Source organism: Orbicella faveolata, unplaced genomic scaffold, assembly GCF_042242905.1.
Source record: "Orbicella faveolata isolate gen_17 unplaced genomic scaffold, um_ofav_v1 contig_36, whole genome shotgun sequence".
Lineage (NCBI taxonomy): Eukaryota > Metazoa > Cnidaria > Anthozoa > Scleractinia > Merulinidae > Orbicella > Orbicella faveolata.
The window spans coordinates 10,107,653-10,125,630 of record NW_028301565.1 but is presented as its reverse complement, the minus strand read 5'-3'; the positions used below and the strand labels follow the sequence as shown (position 1 = coordinate 10,125,630).

The 17,978-nt window shown below is 39.0% G+C and overlaps 2 protein-coding genes across 3 annotated transcripts; one reads left to right on the top strand and one right to left on the bottom strand.

The window, feature by feature from the left end:
* Positions 1-823: 823 nt before the first annotated feature.
* On the bottom strand, positions 824-5,908 carry LOC110051628 (dolichyldiphosphatase 1-like). Its single transcript, XM_020757678.2, has 7 exons — positions 5,753-5,908; positions 5,439-5,539; positions 4,512-4,693; positions 3,623-3,736; positions 3,173-3,301; positions 2,486-2,575; positions 824-2,348 (listed from the first exon to the last, which is right to left on the bottom strand). The coding sequence occupies exons 1-7, from the start codon at positions 5,871-5,873 to the stop codon at positions 2,294-2,296; spliced, it is 792 nt and encodes a 263-aa protein (XP_020613337.1). The 5' UTR covers positions 5,874-5,908; the 3' UTR covers positions 824-2,293.
* Positions 5,909-5,921: 13 nt separating this feature from the next.
* Positions 5,922-16,156, top strand: LOC110051609 (uncharacterized). Of its 2 annotated transcripts, XM_089274652.1 has the most exons (10): positions 5,922-6,352; positions 6,661-6,712; positions 7,977-8,158; positions 8,980-9,178; positions 9,889-11,767; positions 12,229-12,348; positions 12,602-12,684; positions 12,832-12,959; positions 13,605-13,728; positions 14,400-16,156. In XM_089274652.1, exons 1-10 carry the CDS (start codon positions 6,188-6,190, stop codon positions 14,507-14,509), a joined length of 3,042 nt encoding a protein of 1,013 aa, XP_089130778.1. In that variant the 5' UTR covers positions 5,922-6,187; the 3' UTR covers positions 14,510-16,156. The 2 variants fall into 2 exon arrangements, with proteins under 2 accessions (XP_089130778.1, XP_089130779.1); XM_089274653.1 differs by lacking the exon at positions 7,977-8,158 and having other exon boundaries at positions 6,269-6,352.
* The last annotated feature ends 1,822 nt before the right edge of the window (positions 16,157-17,978 follow it).

Sequence of the window (17,978 nt, the reverse complement as noted above, 5' to 3'; positions counted from 1 at the left end):
TTGTTCAGTTTTGGTGCCTGTTCCAGGGTCAGTGTTCCGGGTGTGTATATACTGATATATACGGTCTGGTTTTTTCACACTTTAATGAAAACCTTACCAAGTGGCATCAGCTCTTTGGGTCACTCATATAAAATGAAGACAACCGTCGTAAGTAAAGTTATTGGAAAGCAATCGACCCTGGCAATTGAAGTGGAGTAACCTCTGCCGATCTGCTTTCAGAATTCACTGCTTTTGCGTTCATTTTGTGATATCCCGGTCTGAAACGTGCTATGTTATCAAAACTGATCACGGCCAGTCAGTCTCTCTGTCCATCGACCGACAAACAGACAGACAGACAAACAGAGAGACGGACGGAATGCGAGGCAAACAAGTAGACGTCATGTAATCAACGACCAAATAACGGGAGTACACTAGGGCGAAGCAGACTGCACCAAAAAAAGAAGTCAGCTAAACCGTCGGACTATACCGTGGATTTTGTGACCCGTCCGGCTGCACAGGCTAGGCCGAAGGTGAACAAGATTGTATTTACGTATAATTGAGGCCGTGCGCCAAAGGCTTTTCCTTACAGATTTCATTGCAAAAACATGGGTATCAATGAGCAGTCTTCTTTTCCTAGCGTGCAACGGGTCTCGTTGCGTTGCTTGTTCGCCTTCCCCATTCCCTCTCTAATTTGCATAATCTTACGTGTAGAGGATTTCAGTAACAAAAGCCGACAACTCGTAGTCTAGATAATTTAGGTATGGAGAAACAATTGTGAACATCATAACACACAATAAAATAGCAAAAATTCAGATGATATTGTTCAAATATCTCTGCCAGTATCTTGATTCAACTGATCATATATTTTGCTTCATCAAAAATATAACTATTAATATTTATTATTTGCAACGAAAATCTATAGGAAATGGAAAGAAAACATTTCTTCTCTATTACATACATGTTGCACAGGGGTAGATCTAGGGGGAGGATGCCGAGGGTGTGCACCCCCCTGAAATGAAGCCTTCTTCGTATTCGCTTTTAAAATTTGTCTATCTCACCAGTCAGTTACACCATTTCTTAGTGGTTCAACCCCTCTTAAGAAAAATCCTGGATTCACCCCTGTAGCACCAATTTTTCTACACATCTACAAGTACTATTACGATACTGACAGTGGATAATTCATTCCTGCTACAGTGCAACAAGATTTTCACATCTGTAGTGTTTTGTTTTTGTACAAACATAAAATCAACTCTGAAGAGTAGCATTAATTCATGGAAATTATATTGGCAAACAAATATGGAGGGACAAGAAGCAAGCACACTACAGTACAAAAAAGTTAACAAAGAGAATTACAACTCTTCAGGTTTGGTGAGACTGAAGAGTTCCACAAGACTCTTTGTTTTTATAGTTTACAATTTTAAAGTTTCTTGAGTTTGAGTTGTAAGTTTGAGTTAGAATATCGAGTTGCAGGTTTAAGGTAGCATTGTTTGGCCCTTAAAAAAAAGAAAAAACACCGGTATTATTATATCCTGGTGGAGAATCTTGACTTTCAACATAAGAATGTAAAAACATATAATTTCTAAATTATATATCATTTTAAGTATACAAAGATGTATAGTGTTGCCGCCATCTTTTAGTGCAATGTAACCCTTTTGGCTGACCAGACTGCCATACAGTAAACTCAAACAGCCAATCCCTTCTTTATAGGGTCAAAATAAGAATTCTGACATTCATGTAACAAAATGTTTTGGTGTATCGAGACAATAACCATTGCTTATCTGATGGCTTTTGTACACACTGCACCTTAGTTGTAACAACTATGAAACTCACTACAAAATTAAAACAGTCAAGACTAACAATAATATTGAAATGCAATACAAATGTGGCAGGGCATAGGGAGGGTGGGGGGGGGGGGGAGGTAATGCAAAAAAAAACTGCCCATGGGTATATGGACCCCAAAACTTACACCATAGATATATATCTGCCTGTGCCTGTTATGCGGCTGAAAGTGTTTCAGTTTTAGGGGTTATATTTGATAACAAATTTATTACCCACCGCAGTTATACGGCCTACATGTATGTTATGTTTGCCAACACTAAGTAATCTGGTTTAAAATGTTCACTGGGTGATGGCTTGCATTAACAGAGAACCACTATCATACCAGAGGATCATTCTTAGTTAACCATAACATGAGGGGTCGATTTCAACCTTCTTGTACATGTAGTTGATTAATTAGAAAAGGTATCTGATACATTTCTGTCTATCACAGAGCGCTCATGGTACGTCTTATACTCTTTGATCATTATTCCTTCTTTCAGGAGGTATGTGACTTGAAATAATTGTTGTGTGAGCCTCTTCTCTGTCGTTTTCTAAAATTATACAAACAAGAACAAAACTAAATTTCGTTACTTTGATTGTTAACATTACATCCTCTGGTTGCTTACTATAACTTTTTCCAAAGGCAATGAAATACTGAAATCAAGAACAACAGGAAGAACTGGCTTACTTCATTTCTGTTCTTGACTGTGTGTATTCAAACCACATCACTGATGGGATCAAAGTTGAATCACGGATCATTAGATATTCACAGAGGGGCCTGTTGGAGAAAATCCAATTGCATTAGTTACAAACTAAATCTTAGATACAAATTGTTGGCGCACCATCAGTCTTCCATGAGTTCATGTTACAGGAATTCAAATTATTTAGTACAATGTTCCTCCAGCCAGACTTTCCCAATCATTTTGACCTTTTAAAAGAGCTGTAAGTCATGAGGTTGCAAATTCTATTTCTAAAGATGTTGTTAGTAGTAGACTGCCATAGGACCAAACATGTGATCATTTGAAAGATATTTAAAAAGTTAACTATTGAAAAATGTCTAGGGCTTGTTCAAGCTTCAATAAGTCTAGGCCTAGTACATGATCAAGTAATCAGCTCTCAGAAACAATGATAAACATTGCTGGTTGGAGCAGGTCAATTACATTACTGGGAAACTGAAATCTCACTGATTTACTATGCTGAATCTCCACTCAATCAACTCTATCTTATATTTGGTTCTTACTTGAAAACACAGACTGCTTCTAGGGCATGTAGTCTATGGGCACATTTGTACTGCTGCTCATTAATATGAATATTTTCTATGGTCCCCAAGTTGTCTGAAAAAAGGGGTTTGACTGTAATAAATTTGACAAATTACCAGGTTGTTATTGTTGGAAAGAGAGGTGTTAGAACAGTCTGCGTGAACATAAACCAAGCAGCACCCAATCCACATCCCAATAAGAAGCCATAGCCCACTTGATGTGGTGTGTGGTATCTAAGGTAAATCCTGTAGAAACAAATGAATTAAAAGTCAAACTCATTGCATGAGTCATACCCAGAGGAAACCATACCATGACTACATGTATGTTTGGATATCAGCTTCAGCCTTTTGTTTTGACAGCAGATAGCACAGGCCTTGTTCTCACACAATAATTCTAGCTATCATAGGTAACCTCATCAAGTGGTTGTAAAGTGAAGTTTTTTTGGAAATTTTTTAAGGGCTAGAATGCTTCAAGGCAAGTAAATCATAGTTGAAGCTTGTCAGAAGGGCAAGCTGCAAAATTGGTTTTCTTTACACCCTGACATGTACTGTGTTTACTACACTAACCTACTAAATCCAACAGCAACAGCAACTAACACAACACCAACTGCTACTACATGACGCCATAAATTTTCTATTAAATCATCCCACATGGTAGTTGACTGAGAAAAATGGAGGAGTCTGAAAGATGAACGATTTAGGACACAAGTGATTGTTGATTAAAAAAAAAATAGCTAGACTGAATAATATTGTAGAAGTTCAGTTGACTATCTTTACTGACAATAACCACCCTGGAGTAGAATTACAGTGCAACTGGCTGTTTATTAACTAAGGTGGCATTTTGTAAATAGCCAGTCAACAAATCATGGTCATTGTAGAGTGTTACAGTGTAGCTGTCAGCAGATATTTGACAGTATGTATGGTACTGAAGAAGATGGTCTCTCAAAAGTACCTTGTTGTGAACCTGTACATTGCATCATTGTGACTGACACAAATGGTATACAAGTAATTTTACTGTATTCCAGTAATACTCTGAACTGGTTACAGGTAGTACGTATGGTAATCACATAAAGGACTGAGTGGAGGCCAAATTAGTCTGCAGTTGATATCAATCAAATGTGAATGCAATTTGTTACTTAACCACTAATATCATTACAGAAAGAATTTGACAATGTACACCAAATCGTGTTACCAACTAAACACTCCTAATAATAATTATTATTACAACAAAATTTGAAAAAAGTTGGCAGCTGACTTAACTATTTTCAAGATTGAAAAGACAAAGGTACTGATTATTCAACCTCAACAGTACTGTCCTGATCCAGTATTCAAAATAAATTTGGGTATGTAACACATGGTAAGAAAGTGTACAGAACTGTTAACAATAGAATCATGTTAAGTTTTCCCAGTTGATATTTTGATGTCAAATGCATGGCTAAAGAAGTGAACTGCTCACCTCACATATATAAACAACACAGAATAGACGGCAAAGAACGCCATAAACTGAGAATGATCTGAAGGCATTCCATGGCTTGAATTTGGGAACAAATGATCTCCACAGAGTCTAGGATGTGCCAAGGTGTGTTTCACCATCATATTAACAAGTTCATTTATTAAAATTCCACCAAAGAATGTCATCTGCAATACAAAAAAAAAGTGCCTGTGAAAACCATTTTTCCCTTCTGCTGAAAACATTAATGAAACCCCTAAAGACATATACATGTAATTACATGTATACACAGTGATTGGAAACACAATCTAAAGAAAGTTGAAATTGGTTCATAAATGTACCTTATATTGCACATATAGAGTATCCATGAAAGATTCAAGATCTTTGAATAAATTTTGACATTTTAGATGCATATGTTGATATGCATATTAGCCACTTTTCCAAATGAACTTCAAGGGCTCTAAAATTAATAAGTAGAGATGGGCAAATAGAAGTGTTACGGTCTTAAATAGTAATAATTTAGTGCCAGAATAAACTCAGTTATATAGTACTGCTATTAGTTTTGAAGTGAGGCCTTTCCTACAGACCACTGGGAGATGTAAAGAAAATTCTGACAGTGAAAACGGCATAGACATGTAGCCACCTTTCTAGTGAACTTCTAATGCTATGATGAAATGTGATGGTGTTTTAAAGAAGTAAAACATTGCCACTTTTCTATTGAACCTCAAGAGTTATGAATTAGTTGCACAGTGTAGATTTCAAGCCACTTCACCACTATGTACATAAGCTTATGTAGCCAGGCCTCCAGTAGCCAGGCTACATAATCTGCAATTGTTTAATTGCTCCCAATTTTGCTAACCTTCAAAAAATTCATTATCTACACCAAACTGCGCTCAAAATCATGTGATCTGCTCCACTAAAAAACTACCTTACCGTGTGTATTTCTCGCCGGAAGACTATTAACGTTATAAAACCAACCACGATAAAAATAGGAAGCAAACTAAGCCATGCTAAGATCTTTCCAACAATGTCTCCTGTAAACATGCAAGGGAAAGGAAACAGAATTAACTTGGCGCATTTAAAGTATACAAGGATACAGTATAAATAAAGAGATCCGATAAAATTTGCAACTTACAAGTCTTTGTTGGATCTTTATGAGAATGTTCAAGATTGTAAACTTCGTCATGTTGAAGATTGCTTTAGCCTAAAAACGACCTACAACGACGACAAAAGCTACTCGTAATTACCTTCAGGATATTCAACGTGAGTTAGAGATATTGTTTTCCATTTGACATTGTCTCCAGCCATATCAAACAGGTAAGAATCTTTTCCACTTTGGCATGGCCGTATAAACGTGTCATCCGCCATATTGAATTTCCCATAATCCTTAGCAGCCAGGATTCCATGATGCTTTGAGAAACGAGTTGCATCTCAAAATGGCGTCCGAATCCATGGAAATATGGAAATTCGCACCGTTTAATAAAAACTGTTCAGCTAGGACCGATCCAGCGGATTAAAAAAATAGCAGAGCATAAAACCTTCAAGGTCTTCAATCATATTTTTCATTCCATTTCGTGGTGTGAAGCTAAGCAAAGGTTGATTTTTTACATGCCGGTAAGGGTTACATGCAGCGCTAGCGGTGACTCAGATCAAAATGAAGCGCGAGAAATAGGTTAAATTTAATGGATTCTACGGGTACTTGCGACGGAGTTTACTCAGTTGGTATCCCGAGGAAATCAAGTGCATCTACTGCAAGGAGCTGTTCAGCGACTGAGAGGTGCAGACAAGAACTGGAAGATTATGATGTGGAGTTTGATGTGAGGCCACCTAGTGGAACGAATCATCAGGTACATAACTTAAACTTTAGACAGTATTTTTTTGTGTGTGAATATCAATCTTTCATGGTCAATTTAATGTGTTAACTTATGGTTGAGCATGAGCTATTGCTACCTTCATAACAAAATTACGATTATCATATCAGGTGGCCAGAGGTCATCACTGTTAAAGAAGGGACAATGATGATTCCACACACATATGTAGTTCAAGTAGAGGCGGGAGTCTTCCCCTGCTAACTAAGCCTATGTTGATTTATATTAAAATTAAAGTTGTCTAAATCTTCCTCAGCATCTTACAAATATAATTTTCCTTTTTTTAGCAACCAGGAAAGCACTTAAGCATAGACACCAGATTTTCAGAACTTAGCCTTGGTAAGAATGACAGTTGTATTAATATAGTTTTTTTTTTATATCAGCATATGTTGGGCCTGATTGTATTAAAAATGTACCCATAACAAGGAGAGAAATTTTCTGTTGTATGTTTAGGGGGCTTGTAATCCAAAGTGGCCTTTTAAAGATATTGTTATTATTATCTCTAAGGGGTTATGTTTTGCCAGTCTGAGTATTTTTGTGGCATTAGCTGTGGTTTACGAGATACTTCATTCTTTCTTCATTCTTTAATATCTTTGACATATTTTGGACAATGAGCTTTGAAAAGTCAACTTATTTTGTCAGATGTACATGTCTGCAAAATTTATGTACAGTTATGTAAGTGTCACTATATATCAAGGCTTCTGATAGGTTGTGGAAAAACAAGTCAAATTTCGCGGGGTTTTCAGAGACATTAATTTGCGGAAAAAACGGTTGATTTTGCGGGAAATTCGTGGAAATTTTTGGGGCAAATTTTGCTGAAAAATGAGTGGTGAAAAACAGCTGATTGTGTGGGAATTGTCTGAGCAAATTTTGCTGGAAAGCGATTGGTTTTGCACTGATTTGACAAATGTTTTTAAGCAAAAAAGACTGCAATTTTGCCAGCTTTTTTGGAAAATGATGAGCATTAGCCTATGCAATAACAACAGTAGCAGAAACACCGACTACTTAGAAGTATTGCCTTTGTAAAAACCAGCGATTTTACAGGAACATTTGAGCATTTTATTAGCAACTCGTTTGGACTATTGTACGTGTTTTTATTTTTTTGACCATGAGGTTCTTTTTAACAGAGATTATCATTTGCTCTTTTAACAATGCTCTCAAGAAATGTGGCAATGGCGAAGCCTTTTACATCCTGGCCACAGTGAGTGCCCAGTCTTTTGCAACATTAATCTAAGAACGTCTGGTGGTTTTTGGATGTTTTTACTTATTTCATGATAAATTTGCAAGTTAACTGGAAGTAAACAGCCCCAACAGCCAAGATAAGTTTCAAATATGTTGTATGTTTTTGGTGCGATTTCTCGTAAATTTCACAGTATTTTGCTTGTTGTTGTGAATTTCGCAGGAGTTTGCTGATTTACTTGAAATTCGTGGGTCCATGACTGCGCAAAATATCAGGAGCCCTGATATATTAATTATGTGGGCAGTATTTTTTTTGGCCATTTACAAACATGATTCATTGTCAGATTACCCCCCTCCTTGCTGATGCATGTCTTCAATTAAATTATCCCAGTTAATTGAATATACTCTGATGTCATTCCTGTAGAAAATTCATCTTTGATTGCTGAAAGTGAGAGAGACCCAAACACTTTGTATAGTAATGCTGCAGGTGGATCCATTTCTAGGAACAAAACTAGACCTAGGAGAGTTCAGATCCCTAAAGACAATTTTTACATCACCTCTCCCTTTAAACAAGGGCCAGAAAAAGATGTGAAGGGGTCAGCATTGGTAAGGCTTTTAAGGATGAAAAGATTTTCATGTTTTATGCAGTTGAAAGACTTAACTGTGTGTTGCATGTAGTTATCAAGACTCTATTTCATTAAACATATATTTATTTCATTAAACATATATTTCTATCTTCAAAGAAAATTTTTCTTTGTTACTATTATCTGACCCAGTGTTAAGCATAAACAGATCAGAAGTTTATCTTACAGGGGTGGTGAATAGTCCTTTAAAAGAGTCCAAATACTATGGGTCTTGCAAAATTTTCGCCAAATTTCACATGTCTAGCAGTCTAATTTTTAGCAGTTTTGTGCCTCTCATAGTCTTGATCTTTTTGCAAGGCTAAGAAAACCTTGAAGTACTGATCTGGTTTATTTCTTTTTTAAAGGATGTCTGAAAGTCTTAAAACTAGAACATCTCGAGTTCACATTTAAAACACTTTGAAGTTTCAGTCTCACAATGGTTGAAGTCAAAATGTCTCGGGCTCACAAAGTAAAATGCTAGTTTCACCTTCTCGCAAAGTCTCATGTTTTCCACTCACGGCCCCTTCTTACATGTTCAGTGGTCATTTACTTGTATTGTTTGTGAGAAATTTTTGTGTATGCAATTTTGCACGCCAAGCCATCTCAAGTGAACAATACATTGGCCTAAAGGTTACTTGACACACCCAGTTAAATTATGCCAGTTATACACACAGGCAACTACTTATCCAGGCTAGCTGGTTGAAAATTGAAAGGTTGTAATTCTGGCATTTTTTCCCCATTTTCCTATTTTGTTTTTACTAACCAAGTTGCTTTGCATCGGTTTCAATATCTTATACTTTAAAGGTTGTTGATCCAAGCTTTGAGTTGAAGCAGCGGACCATTGCTGGGGTTACAAAGGTAAAACAGCATCTGGACAAGACAAAAAGAACAAGAAACTTTAATCTCCCACCTTCACGGTTACAATCAGGCAGCCTGAAGCCACTTGGGCGGCCTATGACTGCCTCTGGGCCACTCATGAGGAATTGTCAAGGGATTGTAGCTGGTAGGTCTGTGTGGGGCATTTTTGTCCAATTTCAAAGGCCTTGTAAAAGGGTATTGTGCATAATTATATTGTTTTGATTTTAATTATGTGGTTTTCAAGGGATTGTCAACAACAATCACGACAGGCAATTACTTTGGTTTTGGTTTAACTATGGTTTGAGTTTAGCTGCATGTGTAATCTAATTGGTTTGGTTTTGGTTTTACAACACTCAATTGAAAACTGCTCTGGGAAAGCTAATAAAGACAGTTAAAATCGATCTCAAGAGGGCCTCCAACTGTAAGACATAATGAAACTACATGTATTTAAACTTGACTTTTGAATGCAAGAATTCGATTCCAAGAAGGAACAGATTTAACTTTTACAAAATGTTGTTTTGCTTTACAAAAATGAAATCGTCAGTTTTGAATCAACGTGCGCTTTGTTCAGTGTCACGTGTGGCTTCTTATACATCAGTATAATTGAAGGAAACAAACATTTAATTAAGGGAGCATCAACATATTTACTTGTTCCCCGGTCCACTAGACGTTTAGGTCAGACCTCCCTCCCCCCTCCTTAACGTCTACTACCCCAATAGTGAAGATATCAGCGTGATATCTTGCTTGGAAAACGTTCACGCACAGACTTATTCGTATTGGAGACAATCGTAAACCTATATAATTACGAAACACAAATCTGTAAAATTAACAGTTCCGTTGTCTATGCTTTTACAGGTGCGAGAAGATACCACGGTTTTGCTAGAAGGCAGACAGATAATTCACTCGGGAGTGCCAAACCTTCCAGAGTGTTCTCAGCGTCGGATATTGCAAATTTCGGTGCAGCAAGGCCAGATAGTCCTAACCAGCTGCTGCGACCAGAGAGCTCCATCCATAACACTTCGTGTGCATCTTCTGTTGACGAGGCCAACAACGACAGTGATGGTAGTTTTCCAGAAGAAGGAAGCGAAGACAGTATTGATGAAGCGAATCAGGCTGAATCTACACTTGATTATAACAAGGACAGGGAGCACTCTGAGGAAAATCTCCGGTGCCCATCTACAGGAAACGGAAATCATTCAAAGCCCGATAGCAGCTGTAAACCTTATTTTGATCATAATGTAAAGAGGCACTCAGACGATGACAGTGATAGAGAAGAGGGTCATTGGGCACGGCAGACTCAGCACTCTGTTGGTTGTCACAGAGGTGGTGGAACTCGCGCTTCTAAAACTCATGGCGGGATGAAGACTAATACTGGTACTACTCATGGGAAACAAAGGCGTCTAAGAAGTAGCGGCGAAGAAGACTGTGATAGGGACGTCATTAAGACAGACCTTCTGAACGTGTCATTGCTGAAGTCTCGTCAGAAAAGCAGAGACAAACTTCGTTTGGGATTCACACACGGCTCAGATGTACAGGAGGTTGTTGAGCCTCCTAGCAGCCCTTTATGTGTGAATTCTGATAAAATAATCGATGTTCACATCAGGGTGAAGTCTGGCGCAACACTGGACACGGAAGGTTTTCTTTTAACGCCATGCAATGATCAGACAGTGGAGCCACTGAGAGGATTTCATACTGATTTTAGTAAAGATGATGTTGACGACTACCTGGATAGTGATGTTTTAGATTCTAACAGAATACCATCGGCAGATATTTTTAAAGTGCTTGACACTCTGAATCTTAGTACCTCAGCTATGAAGCTCCCGACTCCTAGAGCTGAGAGGTCAAGGGTAAAAAGGGCGCAGTCAGCTGGGTATACAAGACAAACAGCTATTGCCACCAAGGACAAGAAGGCCTTTGAAAAAGGCGCAAAGTGTTCAAGACCACCCTCGGGCAAACAAGCGGGAAGGAGAAAGGGGAAAAATAAAGATTTTCGTGATCCTGCAAATTTAAACACCACAGTGACTGCATCTGCAATAATTGAAAAAACGGAAGACTTGACAAAGCATGTCAGGGAGTCGTTACCCGGTTATTTTACTGAGCAGTACAAAAAGATATTGGATGAGCAGAACGGAAATGGAAACAACGTGAACGAGGCAACAATTGATGGTGTTCCGTCCAGCAGCCTGCCTTTGGCGACAAGAGAAATGACTCCGGCTGACGTTGGCAGGGATTTCGATAGTGAAAAGGAACTTCATCAAAACGACCAAGCTGTTGTGACAGGAGACTGTAAAGAAAATAGCAGGTATTCGCAAATGCGTAATGGAAGGTCTGACTCAGAGAACGCTACATCTCTGAATGATGGGCAGGATGATCATTCAGAGGATAAAAAGGCTTCTCGGAGCTCGCTAACAGGGGTGTTTGTGACAATGGACGATAAAAACGACCTGAGAAGTTTTCACGATGTTGAAGACAGCAGTTCTGGCGTGGAAACAATGTCTTGTGTTACGGATTCTTCAACGTTTGATAACTTAGGAGGTACAATAAATCAGAGAAATTGTGATAGTGCATGGAGCTTTGGTCGTGAAGAATTCTTTCCAGATGCACAACACTATGACTGGGGTGATAAAGTCGATGATGATGACGATGGCGGTGATGTTGGCAGCCTTGATGATGCCGAAAATGACTTCTCAAATTTGGAGGTTGTAGCTAAACCAATGCCTCTCTCGGAGTCAAGGTTTGTACGCACACTATCGCGTCCGCTATTTCCAAAGTAGGGTAATATCCGTGGGGTGAAACACAGCGTTTAGGTGAGAATCCAATGCAAAAACATGAGCTTGTTCTCATGTAAGGTTAACCTGACGCCGCTAAATCATTCAAAGCCTGAAAAGTTAAGACGCTTGTAGCAGATTTTATGTAGCAAATTTTAGGGGTTTAGATGGACCATCTGTAGCTGCGAACGAATTTTCCACACATTTGATTTATATGCAAATTTTCCTGGGGACTTCGGTATGATCTACAGGCAGCTGTGGTAGACAGAAAACTGCGTGGTTTGCGAGAATGCCCCGTACAGATGAACCCCTCTGGCCCTTAGTTATCTTTTGTCAGATATCCTAAGTTCGCGAGCGTTAGGGCTATATTCGAATACGGACGTGAACAGTGAAGTAACCCTAAGAATACTTTGTTGCTGTTTTGTAGATATCTTTTAAAGAAGAAAGCCACTGCACCATTCCCACCTCTGTGCTTCAATATCAATGCAAAAGCTCCCGAGGGACAGTTGTATTACTTCGCTTATGGACCTGAAATGAACCCTAACAGGTACTGGTTTACTTTTGGGTAACTTCATGGTTTGTAAGTTTTACCTGTTCATGCACCTTTTCATAGTTTTTTAGTTGCTACTGTTCACCCTGACACGAATTATCAGAGGAGCCGACGAGCTACGGGACGGCTGGACAGACCAGCCATCCAGCCGGGAAATGAACGAACGAACAAGCAAACACTGTATTCAAATTTTCGTTTGCCCAATTGCAACAAATCAGCATAACCTTTATTCATGTTTTCTGGCCTTTAGGATGGCTATTTATTTGCGACGAGAGCCAAAAACGCGATTGTGGGGAATTTTGTTTGGATTTCAACTTACATTCAATAAGAGGGGTGAGTTTTGTTGGTTACTTAAGAGAAATGAGTTCTCAGTTGAGTGCCTGTATATAGTTTTTATAAAAAAAATTTGCTGTTGTTTTTGTTTAAATTGAGGTTCAGGCTGTTAACTAGCCTGTTACATTTTGCATTATTGAAATACAGGCACATCTGATGAGGCTGGCGGCTTTCCTAACGTAGAGTTCAATCCAAAACACTCAGTTGAAGGGTGTGTGTACGCGATTACGGATACTGAACTATGTATGCTGGATAACTGCATGGGATATCCAAAGGTTAGTGGCAAAAGGACGCGTCTTTACAATTCAACTCACGCGAGGGTGGGATCGGACATCAGCATATGTAAAGGTGACTGTGGGATTCACTATTTCACTTCACCCGCCCAAGCCATAAATGAAAAGGAACGGGTTAGACCAAAACACCAGAGACTACCGTCACCTACTCTTTTCGTCCAATGATGCGGTCTCTTACCTCACTCCTAATTTAGTAAGAGGATTATTTAGGACACATGGCCAATGACTTAACTGAACCGTATTTCGCCGTATATTGTGATCGTCTGGATGAAGGTAGTTCTGAAAAGAACTGTGGCTGGTGACTGACTTGTCGACAACCCGAGTGAAAGTTATCTTTAGAATCAAGTGTTTGAAACTGATTGCGCAGTTAAGCCTTGATGGTATTGGCTGTAAGACTCGTATAAAGTTTGTCAACAGTCATTGGTCGGTTTTAGTAAGTTTCGATTCGTCTGTTATTAGTTAAAGTAGGTCATTCTGTCCACTAAATGAAGTGACCACTGATCTGAACTTCGACGGGCGTTCTAACGAACAGTAAGCTTTGTCCTAACAGTTACTTGACATAGTACCTGGTATAGTTGTTGTGTTCTTTGTATGGCTCACAGGTTTACGTTAATGATTTCCTTGTAGCATTACGTTCGAGTGGTGTTTCCTGTATGGATGCTCAACTGTGTCAGTCCATCTGAACACGGTGTAGCACAGTACTGTGTACCAGCGGTTTTGTATGTCGCCCAAGACGAGTGGACTACCCATGGTAATTTACTGAATCAACGGAGTTTCTCTTTTGTATACGAGATGGTTACAACCATGCACAAGAGCCATTTTCGATAAATACACGGAGAAGGACTCCAAGAGTTTCCAATTCATATTTGCAATGTATTTCTCTGATCAAAAAATAACTCAAGCCTTTTGATCAGCCATGGTAGTACTCAGGCTCCTGGCTTAGAAAGATATGGAGGGAGCTTGAGTACGAGTGCTAGTTCCCTAGTTAGCTGCTTGCTGTTTAGTCACAGATAAAGTTTGATCAGCAACCTTTATCGCAGGTTCCAACGAGTGTGTGTGTTAGACGGTGACGAAGAGACGTCACAGAAGATCACCTAGACCCAGATATTACTTGAAAGAGCTGCGCCACGGACGGTGCACCTTGTGTTTGGAATCATGTCTTGGCCGTTCTCGATGTTAAGCATTTTTGTGCCTTTTTGGTTTACCTTTAACCGTTTAATGAAGTCTTGTTCTTACCAGATTAAACTATTAATTTAAGAGCTCCGTCATTTTAAACTCGTTTTTCGTGTCCTAAAATTGACTAAATATACCATGGCTTCGCCCTAAAGCCGCGAAAGCCAAATCCTCGTTCCATCAGTAGTAGATCATTTTCGTAAAGCTACGGTTGCAAATTAACTTGTGTTAATTATGTGCCATTTGCAGATTCGTCTCAGAAGCTGGATTGTAGCTACAGTGTGAGCCAATGTCTGAAAGCCTCTGACATATTAACACCTAACTACATACAGTTCCTGACGAGCCAGGCCAGAAGCTAAAACTCAGTGACTAGAAGCTGTCTCAAAACCCTTGACGTCTCACGAGACTTAACAACGTTTGTTTCGTTACCAATCAAACTAAAACACCTAATACACATATCAGTCTTGAACGGTGAAGCCCTGAATACCCTAATATTGCCTTGGAGGGAGTGATTTTATTCTTTATAGGGTGTGTGTTTTCTATGCATTGATAGAATCATTTGTTTTTGGAAGTGTCCCCTTTTGGGAAACAGTTCAGGGTAAGAAATCTTAGAAAACGGCAATGGCTGGTATTCAGCACCAACTACCTTGCTTCATTCAAGAGACGAAATTGAACACATGGGATATACCTTTTCGATCAATGAATGCTATGAAAACTCTTCCTTTCCATTCTTTGCATACCAGCTTGAATGGTACTAGTAGTTAAAGTATATATTGAAGGGATTCCGATATGTAATTAAGGATAGGCAGCGACATTTATACTGTGCATATGGGCAGTTTATGGCCTGTGGCGCAATTTTCAACCAGTGTGGCTTTGGTTTACATAGTGTGCGGTGTGCCGGGTTTGCAAGTGGTGTGTCACTATGTCTGCCTTCGTTTCGCCTACCTCTCTCTCCATGAGAAACAATTTAAAACGTTTATGTTGATAGTCAGAATGAAATGATCAAAATCATTATGGCTGCGATCTCCATTGAGTAAGTTATTGCGTTCGACGAAGTGGAACGCAAACCTAATTGTGACCTGTGGCTTTTCAGAGTTGGTTGGCCTGTGCACGGTTATAGGCGGAAAACCCCACATTCCTGTAAGGACACCAAAATGGCCACCCCGCTTGATTTTTGCAGGGGCATGTCACGGCCAGTAAACTGGTACCGTTTAATGCTAAGACATGTGATAAGACATGAGGCGAACATGTGAGTATGTGAGCAGGCCATGTGAGCTCGTCTTTCCGATGGATCTTTCTTTGACTTCTTTTCATTCAGTCGCCGTACGCTTCGCTATTATGTGCTCTCAGCGTTAGATTTTGGCGAATTTAAACGTTTCGACGGTAGCATTTATCAAAATCTGAGAAATTGTCCTTGTTTATTAACACGACTTGGCTTCAGGATGATATCCGTGGGAACAGCAACATTTTGATTGCATTTGTTGATTTATAGTTCCAGTGAGGCCTTCCAAGGGGGGTAGTCTTGTCGCCTTGTCGCATCCGACTGTGTACCTTTGTCGCCTAACCAGCGGAGGAAATTGTCGCTGTCGTTTTTCTGTACAAATTCATATGTCGTTGTCGCTACAAAAATTTGTCTCTGACGTTTCTCTAAAATAAGGCCGCTCGTAATCTTAACGTACTAATTTTGACGAGTATACGTGTGACGATGCAGGGTTATTTCGGCGCTATAACCTCCAATTTTAAATAAAATGTTTAACATTTTTGTAAAACTCTATTTTCGATAATAACCATCAACAAAAGTTCAATATTCCAGATGTCTACATCTATGTTAATGGGTAGTATTTCAATTTTGTCTCCATAATTTATTATCAATGACATGCAGCAATGTTAATCATTAATATAGCATTCTGTGTAATCGTATTCGTCAAAAGGCAAAAAAATAAACTTTATCTCCAGCGCACAGTCGGTGTACACTCACACAGACTGCAGGCTGCGAACTGATCCGACCTCGCTGTTCGCCGTAGATGCTTCATAATTTTATGATGAATCGTCAATAGTATAATGGTCTGTGATTGGAAAAATAAACTGCCAAACACTGCACCAAGTTAAGGCTGAGAGATCAGTGTGCTAAGAAATAAATAGAGAATATCGAGAAGCAAAAAGACGCTCCAAAATCAATGTCATCTGTCCACGTGTACACAGAGTGCAGTGCAAGTTTCTAGCTCGCTCATGTTCGCTGATCGCCATATAAGAGGCCTTCCAAGGGGGGTAGTCTTGTCGCCTTGTCGCATCCTTCTGTGTACCTTTGTTGCCTAACCAGCGGAGGAAATTGTCGCTGTCGTTTTTCTGTACAAATTAATATGTCGTTGTCGCTACAAAAATTTGTCTCTGATGTTTCTCTAAAATAAGGCCGCGCGTAATCTTAACGTACTAATTTTGACGAGTATACGTGTGACGATTCAGGGTTATTTCGGCGCTATAACCTCCAATTTTAAATAAAATGTTTAACATTTTTGTAAAAGTCTATTTTCGATAATAACCATCAACAAAAGCTCAATATTCCAGAAGTCTACATCTATGTTAATGGGGCTTGGGGCTAAATGCTATGACGACTTCAACTGTACCCCGCGACCGACACATTTATGAATAAATATATTTTAAGCGGGATGATTATAAAATAAAACACACACGCATGCGCCCCAGTGCTAGATAAGGTCAGGTGTAGACTTCTGGTAATTGTGAACTTCTGGACAGCACTAACACTAAGAAAACCTGAAACTGGCTTTTGCACCTTCTTGGGGGTCTTGGCAGGCTTAGGTCGCTTAGGCTCAGAGTAAGAGTCAGAATATTCAGACGGGGAGTGAGCGCGTTTTCTCTTATCCATGATCCGCCTTTCGGCATTTTCATTCTCCGAACTAGACACTAAAAGGGGCTCTTCTGGTGGACAACAAAACACGAATACATGAGAAAAAGAGTGTAGACAGCTAGGACAAATTGTTTGCCCTTTTACATGATTTTAAAGGTTACCGGCTGTTTGACGGTTTTATTGTAGTCTGATATGCCGAAATTACGATAAGAAGAGCGTACGTCACTTTTCAGGCAAAACCGTATATTGGTCTGAAATTCTAAGATGCTGAAATATGAAATAAGGACGAAATTTTCACAATTTAATATTGTTAGTGTTAGTAACATTTAATGATAGCTCCGAAATTTGCGCCTTAACAGAATTGAGTATAGGCGTTTAGAACTAAGTAGCAAAAAAAAAAAATAATAACCATAACTTTACAGAAAGCAAGAGACACAAGAGATTTTGATTTCATGGCTAGAGGTCATAACATTAACCATTTTGACGCCTAACGTTTAAAACATAGGTACGCAAGGCGTGCAAGAGTTTTTTTTTTTTTTTTGGCGAAGTGCCGGAGATAGGAGCATTCATGGAGCTGTTTACAGTAACGATTTGGTAAATCTGACAAGTTTTTTTTGGTTGCGATGTACAGCAAGAATGAAACTGGGAATTTATGATGTACATACGATGTTACATCGGTAATGGTAAGATAGCTAAATAGTAAGCCATAAAATGTTTGAACAAACTACAGTAATCTGACACGTCTCCAGATTAATGTCGATATCATCTTTTTCTCTTCTTTGATTTGTTCTTTGATAAAACCCACACTGTGATTGGTGTGACACGTGCACATGCATAACTCCCTCACTCACCCATCACATAGCCCTTCCAACCTCCAAGAGGAATTTTTGCTCAAAAATACTCAAGTTAAGAGACCTTTTCACATTTTATACGAGTCGTAAGTTTACCGTTTTTACACAACA

What these genes read in the sequence shown, in the direction of transcription:
- LOC110051628 (XM_020757678.2), bottom strand. Translation starts at nt 5,873, where the DNA reads ATGGCGGATGACACGTTTATACGGCCATGCCAAAGTGGAAAAGATTCT. An exon ending in GTGTTGTTTATATATGTGAG is followed by an intron (nt 3,737 to 4,511) that starts GTGAGCAGTTCA and finishes TTCATCTTTCAG; the next exon opens with ACTCCTCCATTTTTCTCAGT. An exon ending in TTTCCAACAATAACAACCTG is followed by an intron (nt 2,576 to 3,172) that starts GTAATTTGTCAA and finishes TTTCTCCAACAG; the next exon opens with GCCCCTCTGTGAATATCTAA.
- LOC110051609 (XM_089274652.1), top strand. Translation starts at nt 6,188, where the DNA reads ATGGATTCTACGGGTACTTGCGACGGAGTTTACTCAGTTGGTATCCCG. An exon ending in ATGTGAAGGGGTCAGCATTG is followed by an intron (nt 8,159 to 8,979) that starts GTAAGGCTTTTA and finishes TATACTTTAAAG; the next exon opens with GTTGTTGATCCAAGCTTTGA. An exon ending in ACTGCATGGGATATCCAAAG is followed by an intron (nt 12,960 to 13,604) that starts GTTAGTGGCAAA and finishes ATTTCCTTGTAG; the next exon opens with CATTACGTTCGAGTGGTGTT.